General features: G+C 38.3%; 1 protein-coding gene across 2 annotated transcripts in view; it reads right to left on the minus strand.

Annotated features, from left to right (window-relative positions):
* bcam (basal cell adhesion molecule (Lutheran blood group)) overlaps positions 1-23,897 on the minus strand; it is a 47,459-nt gene that overhangs the window by 9,903 nt on the left and 13,659 nt on the right. For both annotated transcript variants that reach the window (XM_052578708.1, XM_052578707.1), the window contains exons 2-5: positions 4,158-4,285; positions 3,839-4,052; positions 766-842; positions 523-619 (exon numbers count right to left, since the gene is read on the minus strand). In XM_052578708.1, the coding sequence (XP_052434668.1) occupies positions 523-619; positions 766-842; positions 3,839-4,052; positions 4,158-4,285 (516 nt within the window). The remainder of the gene's footprint in view (positions 1-522; positions 620-765; positions 843-3,838; positions 4,053-4,157; positions 4,286-23,897) is intronic.

Here is a 23,897-nt window from a genome sequence, read left to right on the forward strand (position 1 = left end):
TTCATTTGAGCCCCTGAAAATAGGGGGACCGTGTGTTAAAATGGTTTTAATTCCTAAGCTTTTTATGTTAGATTTTTGCTTTGTTTTTGTTTTTGTTATATAGGAATCGCAGTAAACATGCAGCGTTGTAAAAGTAGGTTGGTGAATAAACAAAAGGACAATGCAATAAAAAAGTATAAATAATTAAGAAAATTAAATGTATTTGTATGTTATTTAATTAGTATAATAATTTATTGATAATAAATGTTTAAATTAATATAATAATTGATACCTTTCACTTGAGTTAATTTTATTTAAAAAATTGTTTTTGTGAAAAACTGTATCTTAACAGTAAATCACGCTTTTTACAGTCAGTTTTATAGTTTAATATGTTACCATTGCCCTACCCTGCTCAAAAGGGATTCATTTAATTTGTTCGGGTCTTAAAAAAATCTTACATTTGAGATTAAATCCTGCAGATACCCTGATATATATACACTAAATCCCACAGAAAAGAGTGCACTTTTCTAATTCTGCACTTACTTTCCTTCAGGTCCTTTACTTCAGGCAGAGGAGTGGCATCTTTAAACCAAATAATACGAGGCTGAGGGTGAGCATTCCTACTGATGCACTTGCCCACCTAAAAAACATACCACACACGCTGGATATTGTTACACAATTTCAGATATTTTTACTAAATTAAGTCACTGTAACCTTGCACAAAATGAATTTACATTTAAAGGCTCGCAGCTATCATATACAGCTATGAATATATGCGAGACTCACCTCCGAGGAGGAGCCAGTTTCGGGAGTGACAGTAATAGCCTGATTATTTCCTGTGATCGTTGGCTTCTCCGGAGCAACTGGGATAGGAAAAGAAAAGTGCATTAATTACTTAAATCAAGTCAGAAATATGGTTCCTTAAACAACTGGTCATATAGATACAAACACACTAAAAGTCACTGAAAGAATCATGAAAGCCAATAACATGATCTTTTAAATAATTTGCATAAAATACACTGAATGTATGCCCAGGATGCCTAGCTAAATGATTGTAAATAACTGCTGCCACGATCAAGAGAAAGACTCAGAAAGTTATTTGAAATAAAATCCAGTTTACCACCTGCTGTCTGTGGGCGGTAATAGCATAACATTAAATGCGCCAGGCAAATGGTGCTGAATTTCGTGAATAAGGCACAATATAATGAGCCTAATTTGCATGCAAAGGTGTGTTTGTGCTGAAAAGCTCTTCTGCAGCTAAAACCGGATTGCAGCTAGTTAGTGAATAAACATCAGGGTTTTGCACTGAAATTGTCAGGGTTTTGGATTTTTGGCCAGCAGTGTTTTTCCTTTTTGCGTGTCTGTGCTTGCATGTCTGTGAGTTGGTGTATCTGGGGGCGGGGCTATCCATTCCTCTCTGTGCGTGACTACTGAATGTGAATCACTTGCTGTCAATCAACTTAAAACCTGGGTCTTCCATCATTCGGCCAGATCATTCAGTCTGTCCGTGTGGTATACTGTGCTAAGGCCTCCCAGTGTTCAGACTTTTAGAGTTCTAATTCTGTTTCTCCTGTGTTTTAGACCTCACTTGTGTTCATCCTGAATTCTGCCTGCCACGTCTGATCAACGGACTACTCTCTCTGCTCTACCAACATATCTCTGGCCTGTTTGGTTTTTCAGCTCACCTAAGCCAACAATCTTTAACAGCAAATGAGAGATGGATCGTGTTGCTTGACTTTTATTTGCATCATTTTTTATCTGTGTTCTGCTTTTGGGTCAAAAGCTGTGATTGGTTACAACAGAAATAGTCTGTGCAAAAACTTGTTTAGAGAATTTTCCCCCAAATGTTCCAAATGGATGCATGAAAAATTTGTTAAATATATAAAAAAGCCATGCATTAACCTTCTGGCACTTCTAATTCCTTTTTCAAATTGAGCCACAAGCTCTCCCCCACCCAAACAAATCACACACAAGGTCACCATATCACTGCTCCCAGCTGTCATCTGGTATAAAAATAAACTGAATCATTTTTAATAAAATTAGCAGTCATGCCATTCTTACAAGAGCACATAGTTTAGTCTCTCTTCGTGCCGCATGATCTTTCTGAACCAAAGCATTCTCTCATGTCTTAATCTTTCTCAAAATGTGTTTGAAAGACACTTTAAAAGAAGGAGAGAACATGTGTGAGTTTGCACAAAGATGGATGTCTCTTTCTCTCTCTACATAAGGACATGTCCCTCTGGTGCAGCCATTAGCCATGAAGCAGGCAGCGGCATTGGTCTCCTGGGAGGAGATGTCATTGTTTTCCAGTCCCCCTGCTCTCATTCACAATTATTACAGCCATTACTGCCTCTCTCGCTCCGTGCAGTCTGGGGTGGCAAATGAACAAAGAGTCTGTTCTGCTGTTTTCTCTGGTCTGCGCGCACTATCCCACGCAGCCTACGCCCTCCTACACACAAACAGTTGTCTAGTTTTTCATAAAGTGTCCCCATCAGTGACCCCATCACACACAGCTGGGGGAGGGTCTCTACAGAAATAATGAATTGCAGAGCAGGGGGCTGAAAGTTCAATACATCATAATGCAGGCCAATTAGAGACAAGCAGAGTCATTTAAAATAAATCTATAAACTGTGATAAATTTAATATTCTACAAATCATGATATAAATGCACCAAGTACCCTGACTAAGGTCTATAATATTTAATATGCATAATGTTGCACCACCTTTCTATCTCACCTTCTATGAAATAAATAACATTTTATTTCTAGAAAGGTGATTTTCAATAATTGACATATGCACACACGAGGTTGCATTTATTTGATCAAAAAAAGATTTTTTTTAAATATAATATTCATATTATAACATATCATATAATATTATTAAATTTTAAAATACATGTTCTCTGTATTTTTTTTCTGTTATGGCAAGAAATAATTCTTATATAGTTATAAAAACATTTCCCATTATTATCTTTCATTATTTTCAAAACAGTCATGCTGCTAAATATTTTTGTGGAAAACTTCATAATATGATTCTTCGTTCATAGAAATAAAATGGAAAGCTCAAATAAAGAGCAATTATTTGAAACAGAACAAATCGTTTGTAACATTATACGGCTTTGTCACTTTTAAGCATCCTTGCTGAATAAAAGTATGTCTTTAAAAAACATGTGCTGACAAATGTTTTAATATTTTTACTGTAAAACAAAATACTGGTTGGGAAATAGTTTTTACGCTGAATTTTACAGTTTTCTTGCAAATGTCCAGTTATAGTTCTGAAGAAAGAAAGAAAATGTCAGTTTATGTCTGACATCTATTTTAGGAACATGTTTAGAATTTCCAGCTTGACGGTTTACATCTTACTCCTGTGCTGGAACTTAATTTCAGTGCAAGAAAAGCAATACACAAGCATGTAGCCTCTTTAGAAAACACACCTCACCCCATCACTGATTAAATGTTCCTCCCTTAAATGTTTTCTCAGTGTAAGATCATACTCCCAAGGCTTTGCCTCTGATTTGGGGTCAGTTAGGCAAGGACAGGGAGCTCTGCTCTCAGGTCATTGGTCATTAGTTTAATGCTTAATGCACATGGAGCTCTATGGCTCTCATAACCTTATAAAATGACATCCATCAAACATGACAAGTGCAATCACTCTATTAATCAATAATGTCAAATGCAATCTGTACAGCCATAATTGACCCGGGGCAAACTCATAAACAACACCCAAGACTAATGAATAGGGGTAAAAGTGGCTGGCCACATGTCTCATTTAGTTTATGGAAATCATAGAGGAGTGGACAAAAGCTCTGCTAATATAAAGGGAATAAATACGTTATGCAATCATTTTCAGTCAGACTTACAGAAAACCTTGACCTGGGTCTTATCTTCAGAGAACCCTACAGCTCCGGCAGACACTTGGCAGATGTAGGTTCGCTCATCTTCCACCATGACTGGAGAGATGGTGAGGGACAGGTCGTTTTCCATGGTTAGACGATCTGTCATTGTTGTGCCTGGATCAACACCAATACCTTGTGGAGACTTGAAAGCAATTTGTTTTCTTGCACCTGAATCCTCCTGGGGATGATGGAAACACATATTACATCAGTGTATTATAGCATTTTACATGAAGAAATGCAAAACAAAAAAGTTGTATAAATATAAAGTCACTTGTGTACTTACAATCAACCACTGGACCACAACAGCAGAGGCCGGTGCAGAGGAGGTGTAGCTGCAAGGAAGTTTGACAGTCTCTCCTTTAATCACTTCCACCTCTGGAGTCACCTTGACCGTGACTGAAGCCAGACATACTGTAAAGAAAAGGGAAAAGAGACAAAAAATTACATGTGTGATAGCAATGATGGCTATTTTACTTGACAATTGGACTTGGATTTGACGGGAAGGATCGAGGGCTGGAAAGGTGGCAGTGAACAACACTCATAATAATTTGCCAGACGGCTTTTTACTGCGGCAGCCTCGGAGTCACACGCAGTGAGAAATGATCCACATGCTGTGAGTCTGAAACAGCCATTGTGTTCCCGCTGCCTCCAAACATGAAGCCCAGCTGCACAGAACCAGGTGCAAGAGAGAAAGAAAAAAGACTGTTGATAACCCTTTGCTCTCGTGAAACTGAGTAGTAGGAGCATGTTAGGGAGTCCACATGGGGCTGGGTGATATATCTTATATTTCAATATATTTTCAATGATTTTGAAAGAAACAAATTTAGAAACATCATGAATATTTAACAGAATTGAATGCATCTTTTATATCTTCATCAAGATTGTGTGTGTGTGTGTGTGTGTGTTAAATGCAATATATGTCACGTAAAGATATTCAAAAGAAGTTCAAAAGAAGAAAAATCTGCTGTTAAAACACTTTTAAAACATAAATGTTTTTAGTGCCAATAAATAATGAAATATTAAAGCTACCCACCAAACTAAGTTATACTGTAAGTTATTTATGTTTTTCAAAAAACTTCCAATCTCAGACTACTTTTTGTTGTGTAATGAAACCCAGATTAAGAGTCCTTTTGTGCATATGTGTAACATGAGCATTGAGTTGACTTGTTTAGAAAGATCACATGAGTAGACAGACAATAATCTCTTCTAGGATCCTCCTTTATCTCTAGATACCTCTGGCTGATAGACAACACACACAAACTCACCCGCTAAAAGATTCTCATGACTCCCACAGAAATCAAACCGAAAGCTTGTGACCACTGTAATGTGTTACACAGTACAGGCTGTCTGAGGGGTTAAAACCAGTTTAAAAAACAGAAGAAGCAGTGAAAAGAAATGTAAAAAATGTTTTTATGTTTTTTGTAAGATAAATATCCAGATTTCCTAACATTTGCTGACTGTGGGACGCAGAAGATATTTATCTTACAAAAATGTATGGATTGAATGATACCTTCATTCAAACTTCATTTTAAGTGTTAGTTCACCCGAGAATGAAAATTTGTCCATCTTTTACTCCCCTTCAAAGCATCCTTGGTGTATGTGACTTTCCTCTTTCAGAATAATCCAGTCGGAGTTATATTAAAAACTGTCCTTGCTCTTCCAAGCCTTTCAGTGGGGGTGAGCGGGTGTTTGTTTTTTTATTTTAAAATTACATTTTCAGCATAGATTGAAATTTAGTAAAACATACAGTGAATTATATAATTAATAGCATTATATAAGAAATAATAACATTTTAGTCATTATCTCATTAACACTTCTGAAATAGAGGTTTTTGTTTTGGGGGGAGGCTCTATGAATGTCCACATGAAAGGGAAAACAGCCAGATGACATCACCTCAGAGCAAGTCGCAGAATATTTTGAATTAGTTTTTTATTTTTATATTTTAATTTGAAAGTTTTAGTACTTTTTTACTCATTTTTTTTAAAATGCCTATTTAGTTTTATTAATTTTTATTTCAATGTTACTTATTTCAGCACATCAACCTACACTTGTACAATGAACTTGTACACTTGTACACTTACAATGAAAGTGCATGCTGCCTTGACACCTTGCTATGTAAAATAAGTTTAGTTTTTTATATATCATTATTATTTTAAGCATTTTAAAATGTATTTATTTCATTATAAATAGCAAAAATATTTGTTATGGCTTTAGTATAATAACCCTGAATATCACACAACTGTGACTGTTATCCAAACAAAACTGAAACCCACTGAATGTTTTTGATGTCTTTTGTTTTTTAATATCTTTTTTTGTTTAATGAAGGCAAGCGATTGATGGGAAAAATAATAATATCTGTTTAACACTCCTACCTATCTTTTTTTTTATTCTCACTACTTAGATCTGAACAATACTTCTTGTCCACTCGTCTTTTCTGCGAGGGGAGCAGCTGGACAGACAGAGGGGCAATTAAAGGGCAATTAGTGCCTCCTCTGTTCAATCTCCACCTCAGCAGGGGCTGGATGGGTGCGGTCAAGGGCACGTGCGGGTGGGTGCGAGTGATAGCGAGTGGGTGAGATAATCGGATTTAAAGAAAGAAAGAGAGCACGCGTGATGAAACAGATGGACAGGAGACGTTCTCACTGTGAGCAGCAGACACATCGACAGACACTCACACTGAGAGGAGACCATACACACACACACGCACACACACACACGCATTCAGTATTTATGAAGCGCATCAGGTCGCCACACTGCATTCTGAAAACTCAAGGCAGTTTTCAGACGGATGGATCATTTTAGTACCGCCAATTTCTGGCAAGAAAGTTACAGACAGAACTGGGCCAGTCAACTTCAGAAAGACGGAGAGCTGCCACAGTCAAAAGCTGCAGATGTATCATCCGCCTGAAGTTCTGCCCCAAACTGAATACTGTCCCTCACACACATGCACAGTTGGAGAACAGACGCATCTGTAAAAAAGAGCCAGCAGCCGCTCCACTTCAACTTTTAATGCCTTTTCTATTTTTTTATCTTCTTACTTTTATGTTTTTGCCATATATCATAAAAATGAAAAGAAATAAAATCACCAGTGAGTGAGTCAGTGCCATTTTTAATCTAACAATGTACCCTCCCCTCAACTTTATAACCTGCTTTCCTTAATATTTTGACTGTTGCCACACAAGCACATACAGATGAATGGTGTGTTTACAGTAGCTTTCCACTGAGCGGACATACTGTACACTGACATACAAACACACACAGATCTGACAGGCGGAAAGGTGATCGCTCCCTCATGGCCAACAGCTTCAAATGTAAACTAAATTTTCCATTAACACCCTGTCATCATCATTCATTTGAGTGCTCAAACAACAGAAGCAGTGGTTATCGCATGCGCTCCGAATGCTGCTCAAACGGGCAAAGCATGTTTGAGTCTGGCTCGTAACAGCTGCTTTGCAAAATCCCAGTCCCTCATCATTTCAAAATAGCCAATAGAAGAAGAAAAAAAAGTATCTCACACTCCTTAAAGCTATGTTGTGAAAAAAACTAACTGAATTAACAATGGATGAGTTTATAGTACTGGATGTTTGGATGCTCCACACAGAGGTTATGAACTACGAGACAGAGAAGTGTGTCTCTTGAGAGCACCTTTGTGCAGTGTTTGTGTGCAAGTGTTGTTGGAAACGAAACCAAAGTCTGTCAACTGAGCCCTGTGGCTGATCTTAATGATAGTAGAAAAAAAGTCGCATAAACAGAAACACTGCTGGTCACAACAGTATAAATAAAATATAAGCTAATAATCTGTCCTCCTATCACTGCTCTCAAAGCATCTTCACCCTGCTACAGTTTTTCTATATCTGCTTGGTCACTTTCAGTTTACTTCCATTATTTTTTTTTTTTGTTAAACTTCATTAATAATTGCTTATAAAAGCAGATATACTTTTACCCACAGAATTTTAATGACTGTTTGTAACTTTAAGTAAAAATAAATAAATAAAAATACCTTGAGTATGAGTTCTGGTTACTAACTCAAGCAGACAGATGGTTATATTTAAAGTAAATACAGAAGTACATTTCGACACAAACCGTGCATGAATATTCATGAGAAAACAACCACCCACACACATGTACACAAACAGGAAAAGTGTTAACCTTGCTGATTTTTATGGAGGGCTGTAATTTTTGGGGATGATGTTGTGCTGAACATTATTGCTATGGCAACAGGGAAGCAGGACCTCCAGGGGAAGACAAGTGAGTGGGAAGGAATTGGGAATATCAGTAGTTACAGCTGGATGACATTCACTACTGCAGATGCTGACAGCAGACTTCAAGACTTCCACTGCAGTCCTTTGGGGTTATTGTATGTATAAGACTAAGAAGAACTTAAGATTTAGACTACCTTTCTGCAATATTGTTACTTTCGTTAACTAAAATAAAAACAAAACCGATTTATATAATCACATTCAGCATGCAGACTCAAAGGACTTCAAGAAAAATATACGGTGTAAAGTAACTTCAGGACAGGAACAGGAGGCAAATTTAGTACTTCCTTCCTGACATCTTCAAATAAGCTCCCAAATACAAAATGAGCAAACAGTAGATAAAGAAGGCCGGCTGTGAGCATGTGTGTGTGTTTAATGGATGTGTAGGGTGGAGAGGAGCATGATGGGCCCATGTACGGCCTGACATCAATCATCAGTGCCGTGATGAGACAAGAACAGGTGCAAGAGCACCAACAGCAGCTGCTGGCTCTCTTACACACTCAGCCACAGAAACAGACAGACAGACAGACACTTAAAGAATAAGAAGTGAAAATGGGGTTGAGTAATAATATGACATAAAGGTTGCAGGAAATTGCTAAAAGCAAAAACACTAAAAGGAAAATTGAAAAGGTCAGCTTTGTTTAGCCTATACCAATTGGTTGATCCATCATTGCTTAACAATACTTAGAAAAACAATAAAGTGTTTCCATTTCCCCTATAGTCATCTATGTGAAGCTGTGAAACTGTGAAATGTGTGAACTTCAGTTACCCTAATCAGGCCTTCAGAGCATTGTTTTCTCCATAAACTTCTTGAAGGCAGTGAACCACTGACAAACCACAAACGCAGACATTATACTGCACAGAAATAAGGGCCTTCTAATTTTCAAGCGTCCGTTCTAAGATCAATATGTTTTACTCAGCTTATGATAATTCTTGTTTGAGTCAAGTGCATGTCTTCAGTCAAGCAGAAAGTGGTTACACCACACTTTTCACTGGCATAAAACTGAGCTTTGAATATTTAACTTAAGTATTTAGGTTTAACTGACTGAGGTTTTCATGCTCTGTGTGTGTGGTCAGAGTCTTCGACTAAAACAGGACATCAAAAGAGCGTGGGAATTTATCTTTTGGCTACCACCAAGTGCTACATTCCTCAGCCTCGTGCATCTCTCCCTGCCGTTCTGTTTTCATTTTGGGACCGCGGACCTGTGACAAACGACACTAGAGTATATAATAACAGTCATGCTGTTATGATTTAGGAATGTTATTGGTTGTTAAACATTCAGCGATGCTTCACATCATTCACTAGCCTGACACACTTCTCTGCACTTCACTCTGGTAAACAAAACTCCTCCCATTCCTCTTTCTCACCTTTGCTTGGTTAAAACGGCTGTGAATTGCGGTTTAGCAACACATTTACCTCTGTTAACCAATGTGTTTCTGAATCTAGAATGCATTCAGTAGTTGGGTGCTAATTTAAAAATAAGTTTAGTTTTTGTGAAGTCATCTGGATGCTGTACACCCACGAGACTGTACTCATAACAGTAACAGTTAAGAGGGGCAAAATTGAAATTTAAAACAGCATGACCCGCAGTGCTACTGGCTGCCGTCTCTGTAGAAATGCTGATAAAACTGATGGAAGAACAAAAATTAGACAACAGAACACATTATTGTGCTTTACCAGAAGAGACAATGGGGGAATCAGGAACTCAACTGCTGAAGAAGCAGAAAAGTCCTGAAGCCAGAAGACAGAAAGTCACACAAAAACAAAAACCGAGCATAACATCAGTATGGCATACACAAGGTGGAGATTTTTGATGACCGGAAAATTCAGAGTAGTTATGCCTAAGTTGCTCAACCATGGTATCCTTACATAAAGTACAAACAGAACACTGATGCTAATGCTAGATAAAGAACTACTGATTTTACCTTTAAACTGAATATTCGTTGATGAAATAAATATGTCTTCCATGACTTCCATCTTGTCCCATATCCATCTGGAACTTAATGATGGAATAAAATGGATCCAGATCAAAAAAAGAGTTTGCTAAAACAACATCTGAGAAATTATTTTGCTATTTGTTAACATTATTTCTAGTTTCAGAGTATGATTCCATCCAATGATAATTAAAAGAGAAACTTCTGGAATACCTGTTAAATTGTTCATAAAAATAGCAAGAATGCAATCTAATAAGGTACAAACATGATTTAATATTGATTTGAGTCAATATTTTGCATGCCCTTTCACGCTCTCTAGATGACATGTTTTATGATAAACAGTAGTTTTGCTATAAATAGGTAAAGAGTCTCTGTGTCTTGATCTTTGAGGATAAACAGTGTGAAGTAGGCTACAAGGTCAGTTCATGCTCACTCTTTTGTTCTGCTGGCAATCCACCCCGCTGCTGCAGTCGTCCTGACAACAGCGCCACGAGTCAAACAAATTTAATCTGAGGGCCGGCACCCACAACTACACGACATGAAAGAAACTACGTTTACACAAATAACACGGTGCAGTGTGCGGATCGCATTAGGATGATCTGTACAATGAATAAATAAAAGATGAGAGTTTATTAAGCATGCACTTCATCATCCTACATAAAATCTATGTACAAGATATATTAAAAGCTATCCGATACTGTTCTGCATCTATAATTTATAGTCTAGTTAGTTAGGCTGGTGCATTTAGTCTCTGCAGCCAACACAGCTTATGTTTTATTCTTTTTTTACTTAGTTTATAAGTAGGTTCAAATGCCTAAGAGATTAAAATATCCCACTCTATCTTAGAAATGTGATCTTGCACTACAAAACTAAATATAGAAGCGTATCTGTTTGCCGAAATGACACAAATTCGATCAATATATATGACGTGTGTCATATAAATCCGATTGTAGTTTGTTATGTGGTCAACAAGAAAGGATGGAGCGCAATCTTACGGCCCGTCTCAAAAGTTTCAAATTACTCGTTTCGGGAAACTCAATTTGAAATCGCCTCTAAGGGACTGGAATGAAACTCACATGACATTGACAAAAATGAAGAGATGGGATTCTTATTAGGGCATGTCAGCGAAGAGGCAGGGATGAAAAAAAGAGTTAATATTTAATGCTGAGGGACAACTCTCCCTCTCCTGATCACCTGACCGGCCCCCAGGCGGTGCAATTACAGCCCCGTATTCCCAACTCCAGTTCCCAGAGTGAAGCTGAACGTGAGAATGAAATTTGGGGATGGAAATGGGGTACACGTTGGGGGATGGGCAGTCACATTAAAGTGCAAAAACCCAATGAAAAATGGATGCAAATGGGGGAATACAGAAAGAAACAGAGATGTCTAAATGGAAGGAGTCTAAACGCTCCAACTGAGTGCTTGTCTGCACTCCCCCCATTTATTTTAGCAAAAATTGAGCGTCTAAAGCAGGAGCCAGATATATGCATTGTTTGGCAGCGCAATCAGTCGGGCTAGATGGCAGTTAATGGTGGAACAGCCAGTAATGGACATCTAAAATGAAGTGAATTAAATAGGAGAGCTCTGAGAGAGAGAGAGATGGAATAAAAACTGAAAATGGGAGCAGGCTGCAATAAAACAAATAAGTTGATTGACAGCAGCGGGGTGGGAGTGGATGAAGGGGTTGTATAAGCACTGACAGTTACTGTACGAGAGCCGCACACTGCTGCTGTGTTTTAATGCTACAGCTGCCGCATCCACAATGCAGGCTCTTCCGTACCAGCCAAACTCATTATTGAGATAGAAGGATAAGGGAAAAACGGAGAGAGAGAGAGAGCTGAGTCAGAAGATAAATAGTAGGGCCATGTGAGAGAGACATTACGGCTCGAGTTAATCTCGCTAAAAGGGTTAGGACAGCCAGCGCTGCCCCCTTGCTCTCTTCCTCTCCATCCAGAGCCACTTCTCCACTCCATCTCTCTCTCTCTCTGTCCCAACCTTCCCTCTGTGGAGCTTACTTTTCTCTGAGGGATGACAGTAAGTTGCATTTATAAATATTGAGCAGACATAGTGGTGTGTTTAGGGTGTAGATAACCAGAAGGAAAAGGGGTTATCCTGGCTCAAATGAGACCATATCAACAGAGCTTTGTTCTAGCAGGAAATACATTTCTGAAGAATGAAAATAACGATGATATCATAACACCTCAACGTCCCTTTGAAGTTCCAGACATCATTGTCATCATCAGCTGTCTCTCCAGAAATACCTTTATAAAGAAAATATAATTAATTAAAGAAGAATTGTTTTTTCTTTATTATCAACAATCCTTGATCTTCTTTTAATCCCAATGCTTTAGTGAAACATTTGAGATATTAAAAGATGTCCTTTTCTACTAGTTCCTTTCTCAGTTTTCTTACAGCTTGTTATGAACTTATCAAGCTCAAACGAAGGTCTTTCAAGCAGGCCACACACAAAAACGTTCTTCAGTTTTTTTTTTTTTTTTGCCTATGTCAGCCTTAATTCTAGTCTCCTGACTTCAGTTAACACTTCTCCTTTTGTCTGCTCTTTTGCGCGTTCTTTCACCCTCCTTCCCTCCGTAAGCTCCTCATTTCTCACACTCAGGTGCTTTATTAACTGGACAATGGAGCGGGTGACTTCTGGAGGGGCTATTGGGGGGACTAGTGGGGTGGCTGGCACACCAACCCCATTTATACACACCAGTCCAAGTCCATTTTACTAGCTTTACTGTAAATTGAGGAAGATTCTTCAATAAAAAAGAGAACTGCATCCCTTCAGCCCATGAAACTCATTTCATTTAAATCAGAGAACTGAAAATCTAAATTAGACCTGGAAATATTTTTCAGTAAAGTTAAAGATATGGATATAATTATGCAGCATACCACATTTGGTTTTAGTAGCATTTTACACAATACATATAACCTTGTGTTAAAGGGCAGTTTTAACACTGGGTTCAGAAATGTTTCACATTTGTCTTTTTGAAAGGGGGTTGGCAGCATTTCTAACCCTGGGGTATGAAGCTCTGCTGAATTGCGCTGCCAAAAGTGTACAGTGTGAAAGAATGCGGCGCGAGAGTGTTAGACAGCCAATCATAAATGATACAATGCCTCATTAAATATTCATGAGGTCTGTACAGCCATAGAAACTTCCGTGCGCTGTGTTTAGTTTCAATGTCTGAGGAAACCTGTACAAAATGTCAAACATGTTAACTGGGAAGATGACATTTCCCAAATGGAGAATACAGGTTATATGCTTGTTGCATGCAGTATTTGTCCAATCAATGTTATTAAAACATTGTTATTAAAATGTATATAAATAACATGAATACATTAACCATGGTTTACAGTATTTTCAGTATATATATACACATACATACATACATACATACATACATACATATATATATATATATATATATATATATATATATATATATATATATATATATATATATATATATATATATATATATATATATGTAATTATTATTATTATTTTATTTTTTGAGATAACCCTGCCCCTACCCTCCACCCATACCACAAAGAAATATCCTAATTTAATAAAAGTGCCGATCATTTTAATTAACAATTTTGTCCTCAACCCAACACACTTTTCCTCTCTTTTTCTCTCTCTCATCTTTCACCCAGTCTGGCAGGAGCCCTTTTCTATTTAGCCAGGAATCCCTTTTCCTCTAATGAGCTTCGGTTTGGCAGCAGAGAGGAGCAGAGGGAGGGAGATAGGGCGAGTGACTCCAATCCCTGAGGCTGCTGATGTTTGACTGTACATCCCCGGGCCTGCTTCCCTGTCAACCAGCATATAGTTAAGATGGTGTAGTTTTCCTTTCCCGTTTCCAGGTTGGTTAGAATGGGAAGAGAAGGAAATGAGGGAAGCATATAAAAAATGAGCATCTGTTGTGGCCCGAAAGATAAACGTCGAATGACTATGCATAATTACATCTGCAATGCGTATATTAACAGCTTCAGCCATGAGCGAAAATTTAATCAAATGATATGGTGTTAATCCAATAGGATTAAGGGAGAGTGTTATCGGAACATTGCACGTCTCCATGGTGAAGCAGAATAAGAGTCGTCTTGTCGAACCAGGCCCGTGAAAACACCAGGGTGATCTCATGAGGGCCACTTACCGGAGGCCCGCTGCTGCAGTGACCGCAGTCTGTGTGTGTGTGTGAAGAACAGATAGTAAAACGCACTGAGCTGTGTAAATCTCAGCTCTGATGAAGTAAAGCAGAATCTGAGGGTGAGTTTAAAGTGTTGGAGTGGAAGAAGGGAGGACGAAGGGGCTGATAAGGGGGACAGAGGGTGAAGGACAGAGCGAGAGGAATAGGAGAGCAGGTCAGGGATTGCTTGTGTCCTGCTGGTTCCAGCACAATGCTATCACAGTTACTCCTGCACCTGCCTTGCTTGCTCTCCCCCTTCCCCTTCCCTTCAATCTCTCTCTCTTCACTTTTCCTCTGCCTCACGTCTCTCCCTCCAGATTTTCTTTTCTTCCTGCTGCTTCTGCCTCTCCTTCTTATTTGATTTTTTTCCCCCTCTAAACCTGTCTCCGGTATAAAGTGAGTTTGTTTACAATGTCGACAGTGCTAACAGCAGACTGAGGGCTAAAGGTCAGAATCACACACATTGCACACACACTTTCTACCTTCCCTTTCATGTTTCCTGTCCACTGTTTTCTCTCACTCTTCTGTAGCGGGTCTGAAGAAGTTTTCTAGTCCCTTTGCAAAAAAAAAAGCATACTGTGGTGGTATCATGGTACAAAGATACTATCAGAGGGTGAGACTAAGAGACTTTAGTAGGAACGCACAATATATTGGGGACCACATCAGAATCATAATAGTTTTTTTATTATTATTATTTTTATCGCCACTTTTCTGATATGGACAATATTTGAAGGTGAAAATGTATGATTTTTGGAATATAGATTACAAATACTATCAAATGTTTTTGTTTTACATTACAATGTTTTGATGCCCGGTTTTAGATCTGAAATTTTGTAGCAAGAAAAAATATATATGCAAAGAAAAAACAATTAACCATTTAATAATGCATTTAGGATAGTTCAATGAATATTTTCACCCGACATTGAAAATTTAACATGTTTATACTTGTAAATAAAATAAAATATGAGAAACAGGTTTGGTACTGCATTGGGTCACTTAAAACTCCAGCATAAACATAAAAGAAAAATATTTTTTATTGTAAACACCATATTTAAAAAAATAAATAGGCTAGAGTAAAGATTTATAATTTACTTAACTTTTCAGTAAATAACATGATTGTCGAATCAGCCGATATAATGGGCTTATACTAAAAATAATATAATGTATAACGTACTTAAAGAGTACTATGGAATTAGTATTGGTATGGTGCCACTAATAATAAAAAAACAACAACAACATGGTAATACAGTACCATTGCACTTTATTACTAGTGTCCTTGCCATTCTCCTTTCCCGAGTGATTTTTTTTATCAGTGTATTTCAGTGTTTGGAGGGGATTTATGTATGATTATGGCTGGGTTTAGACTGGCGGGACAAAACATGACATGCCATCATCACCCGGGACTGTCTGTACAGGTTATCAGGGTCTCAAAGCAAAAACACAGCGCTAAGCCTCTAGTTTGAAACCACTCTTCCATTTTATCCCTCTATTTTGCTTGCTCTCCTTCACTACTACACCCTCTGTTTCACTCTCTCTCTCTCTCTTTTCCCTATTAGGGTGGATTAGCTTTATAATGCTTGAATGACCATGAGTAAGTGGAGGGTAACAAGTCACAGTCTTACAGGCACGTCTCTAGCTCTGTAACTCAAGGTATCGAGTGTGTAAACAAGTCAGAGAGTATGACAGAAGGATCGATGCAGCTCATGGACGGCTAATCCATCTTATCCCCCTTATCGCAGCGCATTTGAACTTTACCGATTCCACTTCTTCTCTCCTGTGCAATTACTGCATAGATTCACATCTTTCCTCATCTTTCTACTGTACTTTCTGTCTTCCTGTCTACGCTGAGCTTTGATTGGTTAAAACAAAGGGTCACCTACGTAGTGCAGAGGACGCTAAAACAGAAGGGTCCTTACGGTTAAAAACATTCATTTTGGCAGGCAATTCAGTTTGTTGTGAACTGATCTTAATTATGCTAAATATTAACAAGAGGGCATGTGAACGGTGTGGAGTGGAAACAGAATTCTGAGATTTTGCCTGGAGTGTTTCTTTTGAAGATCAGAGAATTAATGACTGTCTGACAGTTCATAATGTTGTCAATTAGATAACACCTTACTAAATAAATATATAAACTGACACAAAATATGAGTATGAGTTAACATTTTAATTTGAATACATGAAAAATAGAGCACAGCATGCTGCAAGAAACACACTGTAGAACTACAACAGGTTTTGGTGTATACTTAGAAATATAAGTATAAATATAAATATATCAGGCCCTTTTTTTCGGAACATGCTGCACAACTCCTTGTTCAAGCTCTTGTTCTGTCCAGGCTGGACTATTGCAGTGCTCTCTTGGCAGGTCTTCCAGCCAGTTCTATCAAACTTTTACAATAAATCCAGAACGCGGCAGCAAGATTAATTTTTAATGAGCCAAAAATAATACACGTCACTCCTCTGTTTATCCATTTGCACTGGCTACCAATAGCTGCTCGCATAAAATTTAAGACATTGATGTTTCCGACAAAACCACCACTGGCTCTGCACCCATTTGCCTAAATTAATTCCTTCAGAATTATGCGCCCTCTAGAAGCTTGCATTCTGCAAGTGAACGTCCCTTAATTGTGCCATCCCAATGCTGCAATTGACTCATCAGAATGAACAATTCCAGACTGCCATGTAATAAATGGAAATATCTGTCTCTTACTCTAAAATTGTTTCGAAACCTCTCCATTACAGGCTTACCACTTTAACAGCCTATAATGGAATTGCACATAAGCAAAAACTCACTACAGGTTAAACAGTGTTAATGGAGCAGTTTCATCACTATAATAATGCATCTCTCTCGCAAATGCACGGAAATTGCACAAACATGATTTTAGATAATACGTCTGGTGCCCATGATATTTGATAAAACAAAAAACAATGGACTGAAAAAATTGCAGAGGAACAAATGCAAAACAAGAGGTAAAGAGGAAATGGGAAACCTGGAGCAGTGTTAAAGTGAACTGATTACAGAATGCTTTTAGTGTGCAAGTCAAATTGTCAAATTATTCTTCTCGTGTACTCTTATTAATGACATAACACAAAAATGACTTTGTGTTTATGTCAGTGTTGAGCACCAGAAACGCCTTTCGTTTTAACATCTTGCCTTAATCTACAACACACACACAAGATAACGAACTCACATGTTAAATAGAAACATGTGATAATGTTACTGTAAATGTTACCAGGACATGTGATTGTATCATGCTTTCATTACCTGTGTACGTTCTGTGTTCTGCTTCACGTGAGCAGAAGCATTCCACAAACAACATGCATAAATGTATAGATTGATGTAAACGGATAGGACTGTAGCACTGAGACACAGATAAACCAATAGGACAGACGGGTGCAGACACATGAGTAGCCCCCCAAACCATTTCCCCAGTGTATCTGTGTGGAACATTCAAAGCTAATCTGTCTAATTATGAGACACCTGGCATCTATCAGTCTGTTAACACGCACACACATTAAACCAACACATTCACTTGCCCTTTCCATCCCAGTCACGAACAGAGTTCAGCTATATCTATACATAAGAAATCTGAACAAGTAAATGCTTCCCGTATTTAATCCAGTGGGAAAGACCCTAAAATTTGAAGGGCGGAGAGGACAACAATGGAATGTCAACAAGGTTACAAGCAGGGGGTAATTGTCTTCATAAGGATGGTCACTAAGGGGACAGAGATAGATGAGGGGAGGGGGTGTCCCCTTAGAGGCGGGATGGAGGACTAAGGGTCCAGGGTGGGGTCAGGTCACAGGCAGGTCTGTCCTCATTGATTGCTTTAGATTCAATCTGACACTGCTGGAGGTTATAAATCTGAGATCAGAGTTAAGTCATCACAGGAAGGACAAATAATGTGACACCCCAAAAGACTGGTCTATACGATATTACAAAATATGAACAATGTTTGATGTCGTCTCATGAAACTAGTTAAAATTAGTATCATACAAACCAGGAGCAATATACGATGGGACATAGTAATAAGTCTGTGAGTAATAAAACCATTAATGAATAGTTAAGCACTGTTATGAGTAGATCCACTTGGAAGCTGTGGCTGCAGGACTCCACACGAAGCCACACATTACCACAGCCTTTGCACACCCATCATCAGCTCGGAGCATAACACTTGTGTATTTATTTCTTATTTATTTTGGCTTAATATGATTTCCGCTAGTAGTCCTCTCAGCTACAGGGTTTAAAGCCAATCCATGGAATTCCAAAGATTGTCCTTCCAAAATCATCAGTAAAACCCCTACGTCTTTGTGAATAGGAAAAGCATTGTCAAAGTTTAACAACAAAGCACAGCCCAACCTGGGCGAGCTGCATACAGATTGGGATCTGCAGTGTGAACTACTGAATCGCCCTTATCTGCATTTCAGACATAACACGTCTCAACCTGCAGGAGCCAGGAACTAGAGAAATGAGAGATAGAATGGGGAGTGGAGAGTGGAAAGAGTCGGGGATAGAGCGCTATAATTAATGAGCAGAGCCACAAAAGTCTGTAAACACAAAAATGGAGATGAAAATGGGGTGTCAGTAAAAACACACACACACACACACACACACACACAAGTAAGGGGAGGTGGAATAAAACATCCTGCTGAGGACCACACATGGAATCTATGACACCATCCCAGACTGAGACAATCACACACACACGCGCGTGCACACATACACACACACGCACACACACACTCTCATAGCTGTTTAAAATCTGTCACTCAATGTCGGATTTCGGATGTGGAGACAGGGCTTCCTTAAGGCAGTGGATGCAATATGAGGATCGGATGTACATATCATTGCATCTTTCTCTCTTTTTATGGTCATATAAAGAGGTTCCTCTGTTTCCAGGATGTTCTTGTTGCTCACGCCACCTTCTAGTGCAACTGTTGTCAGTAAACACAACTTCAACATCGTTTTTGACTTTCAGATTGGACTTAGACATTCCACTACCTGCTGAAAACATAGTGAACTCCTGGATTTTAACCTTCTTTCCCTTTGACTTAATATTGAGATTACATAGAAAAGCACAGCCTGGCAAATTGGTTGTCATGTACAGTTTTCAAATGTACAAATGTTTAACACCAAAATATCTAAATATTTGATGTTAGCTTGCTGCGATTGACCAATCAGTTTAGACTCATACTGAATTTTACATGGATTAAAACAAGGTTTACGGTCTTTACAAAGTCATGCACTATATAAAGGTCCTAGCTCATGTCACTTCACAACCTTCAAAACTGTTAGATATTGAGTTTTGTCTTTTGAAGTTTATTTTCAGAAAGACATTTCAAACTGTATGTTATAAAACGCACTAAAATGTTTATATGGCACTAGCCCATGTAATAAGTGTGGCATGTAATAATGAAATGTACATGTCTTGTCTGCTCATACCAAAGACAATGACAGACAAGGGCAGAACAATAATTAGATGTCTGGCTTTCAAGGTTAGCTAGGATACTAATCCATCACTGCCTCAAAGACACCAACATCAAAACAGATACAATACAGCACTGATAGAACTGCCGATAAGGCATCCGCCCACAAAATAGACTTATAAACATGGACATGAATAGGACTGGGGCGGGAGGAGAGAGACAGGCCGGGAGTTCATGGTCTGCTGAGAAGCAGATAAGTATAAAAACAAAAAGTGCACAGAGAACAAAGACATGAAGGAAGAACCAGCATTGCATGATTAAAAAAAAAAATGATGTTTATCATTAGGGCAGCAGGTGACAAATTATCAGAATTACAGCTGGACAGGGAGAGACTAAGTAAAAGAGAGCACGAGACAGAGAGGGAGGATTTCCACATTGTGGTGGTCTGACTTCAATTACGCTTAAATCCCCTCAGAGGCTATCAAAAATCAAAAGTTGGGGTGGTCTTAAAATAATGCAGCATAAAAATCCAAAAATTTGTTCTTGTAAGCATATCATGAATACATTTACCATATAACTGACTCATGAAGTCTATCTTGAAAGTTATTGAATTGAATCTTAGTATTTTTCATCAAATAAAATATGTAAGATCACAAACCACACTTTAAGCGAATATAAATATGCAAACCATTAAGAAGTAAAAGCTTAAACAGACAAAACAAGTTGTTTTTATGTTTGGGGGCAGCCATCCAAAACATCAGCCCTCCAACCCCCATCACAAAAACCCTTAAAAGTCATTGTGTAATGAGCTCATTTTAAAACTATGGCTTCTAGCGACTGTGGGAGAGAGATCTAATTGTAAAAGGAAAACAATGAGGAGAAAAGCTATGAAAAATGGATGAAACTAAACACAGACTGCTGTGCTTCAACTGTTCTGGCAGGATGGACAGAACCTCGGGCATGTGGAGATAAGAGGAGGGATAGTCGGAGAGAGCCGCAGTGAAGAGCAGTGAGCTGGAACCTTGAGTGAAAGAAAGCGATAAGAACAGAGGTTACTGCTGCCTCCTCTGTGTCCTATTATATCTTTTGTAATTCAAACACACAAAATCAGATTGGTGAAGTCGCTAAACAGTTGTGCCATATTCGCTTGCAGTATTTCAATTCTTGTGCCATGTTACCTGATTTGCATAATTCCGAACAGTGGTACTATAAAACAGGCAGAGCATGCAAATAAACAACACTATCAGTGGGCACAAATCCTTCTAAGCAAAATTAATTTCTAAGAATGGAGAATCTTCCCCAAACGCAAAAATATGAGAAGTATTTAAAAAACATGATAAAAACAAATATTAAAGGAGCTTGATGTAATATCTTTCTTTCTTCAGCATTGTGACTCATTGTCTGACTGGTGAGGTAGGCGATACGCACACATCTGACGTGAAAAGACATTTCAGAGTTTATCTGCTAAACATCACAAAAACACAAAGGCTGTCAAGGTGACTGAAACTGGATCAGTGTGTGGCAGAAGGAGAAGGAAGTTTCAGATATGGAAACTAGTCCTTCTTTGCTCTATTAGACCTGTAAATAAATTCCTAAAGAGCTAGTGTATCACGAAGAATCTGCCGAGGACCCCTGGGGGTAGCTGTTTGTAATACCCAAACAGTAACACAAAAAAAAATATGTTAAGCTTTTTAAAATGTGTGAAAGATAGAACTGAACATTTGTGTATGGTACAAGTTAGGCTAGCAGGCTAATAGGCTAATGGTATGCGGCAATGAATGATTTACCTTCCAAAAAGCACAATGTATACTTCGATCTTATACTATTATGTGCAACAACAACAAGCCTGTACACTGAGTCCGAAATTTTCATATGCGTTTTTTTGTATTCGTCATCCTAAAAATTTGTCACGCACAGAAACTTTGCACCTTGGGTCTGATGCGTATTAATTACAAATTCTCGAAACAATACAAGATGGAGTCTTCAAGCAGTGAGGATGATTTTGTTGTCCTCTCTCTTCTTACAAAGATAAAAAGAAAGAGGAACTATCTAATGCATGGATATTGCGTGGAGAAGAAGGAGAGTTCCACCTCAAGATGCTTAAAGTTTACTACAGGATTTTGATGCTTTTTGTAGCAATACTAGAGCCACATTTTTAAAAGAAGACAACCCTTTTCTGTGAACCAATTGTTCCTGAACAGAGACTGGCAGTATGTCTAAGGTATTGACACACATGCACCAAACTGTGGCATTGAAAAACGCAGAAAAATTTACCTTATCTATTTATTTTATTTGTGTGCAAACGTGATTGATAACATGATGTCATGACCCAAAGTCGACATTTTTGCACATAAAAAAAAAAGAAAATACGACTTCATGTGGTGACAGTCATGTTTACACACTGCCTGCGAAAAAAACATTTCGCCTGTCATAAAAAACCATTCAGATCAGGTTCGATTTTCTACATTTTCACATCTGTGGCAAACATTTTGATAGGAAAGGATAACGAATACATTTTCTTTTTTTTAAAGCATACAGAAATGTCAGACTCATTGTGCAAGCACCTGCAGACTTTAGCTGCATCTGAAATCGCATACTGTTAAGTTGGTACTAAGTTTGGTTTGAAATGTACTTTGCAACCATTAAAAAGTTTACATAATTCTAAATAGTATGAATATGGGTGGTATGAATGTAATTTGGACATACTACATCCAACATGTTTTTATGTGACCTACCATTATCAGTTCTACATAACTCCTCTACCATGGCCTCATATTCAGACGCTGTGTGTTTGTTAGTAGTAGCTGTGTTTTTTTTTTTTACGTTGTAGTAATTTTTGTACAAATTGTTTTTAATAATGACAACACTATTAGGCATTACTAGCTGGTGCAAGCTGGTATACCATCTCGGGCACACAACAGACTTTCTTCTGGCTGGTCATAACATCTTATGCTGGTCAACAAATAAATACTGTATACTATGTTCCAAAACAAAGTTGACATCTCAGGCTTGTTCCCTTCTTAGAGAACACACCTGGAGAAGATTGCACGGCCCCAGGCTGTGTCCTAACTCTTGGGTAAAGCATGGATTTTAGTATGTTTGCCGAAGGTGGGGGGTTTACGAGGCTGGAGAGGGGTGAAGACAGGGTCCATGTCCAGGCAGGTATGAAGAAGATCGACCGGAGTAACAGAAGAAAAGAGAGTAAAAAACACAGCCATCTGTCACCTCAAAAACAGGGGGTGCAAAGGGAGAGAAGGGGGCAGGGTGTTGGGGCAGTTTCTGCCTGTCTGTCACTCAGTTTGCACCCCCTAGATTTTTCCATGCGCAAATCGCTCCATTCTTTATCAATGAATGACACGGCAAGGGCTTGAGGAGTCATGCCTTTAAAATGTGTTTCCATTTGAATGTGTATGTGTGTGTGTGTGTGTGTGTGTGTGCTTGTAGACAGGGGCTCATGGTTACTGCCCCAGAGCAGTTTCATCCTGTTTTCATGACTTCATTGTTCAGTTGTGTGTTTGATTTTAGGCTTGAGCTCCACTCCAGATAAACCAACACGAGATGACAACTCTACCGTAACACATAGCACCATGTGTGTGCAGGGAGTTTGTTTGACAGAAACAGAGCTAGCAAATAAGAGAAGTGGAACGAAAGAGACGAGGGACAGAAAGAGAGGGAGACTGCAACCAGACATGCCAGTGAGTTTGTGTAAGCTGATCTTTGGAGCCATGAGTGTCCAGCTGTCTCTCTCCCTCTCTGTCACTCCATCCAGAGCTCAACACAACACTTTAAACTATGATTCACAAAGATGGAAAGATCAAGAGAGAGTCAAAGGAATGCAATAAAAAAAGAGTAAGAGTAAACAATCTTGCTTGTTCATTAACTAGTTCTTCCAATCAAATAACTTTTCTGATGTCACATGTAATCTGAAGAAGCATCAGTATTTTCCAGAATTGTAATGATATTCAGTATGTACAGATATTTATGCATTTGTTCTGAAATGACTTAAAAAGTGGTGATTTTTGATCATCGGAATCACTATTTAATCCTAAAAGCCACTGATTGTTAACTTAAATTACAGCAAATATCTATTTCAAATAATCAAAAGTATGAATTATATTTTTTATTAAAAAATAAAATAAAATGGATTATCTGTTTGTCAACCAATGGCAGGTGAGACAAAACGAATGCAATGTAAAAAATTACAAAGGAATTACA

Source organism: Carassius gibelio, chromosome B16 (genome assembly GCF_023724105.1).
Source record: "Carassius gibelio isolate Cgi1373 ecotype wild population from Czech Republic chromosome B16, carGib1.2-hapl.c, whole genome shotgun sequence".
In the NCBI taxonomy this organism is placed as follows: domain Eukaryota; kingdom Metazoa; phylum Chordata; class Actinopteri; order Cypriniformes; family Cyprinidae; genus Carassius; species Carassius gibelio.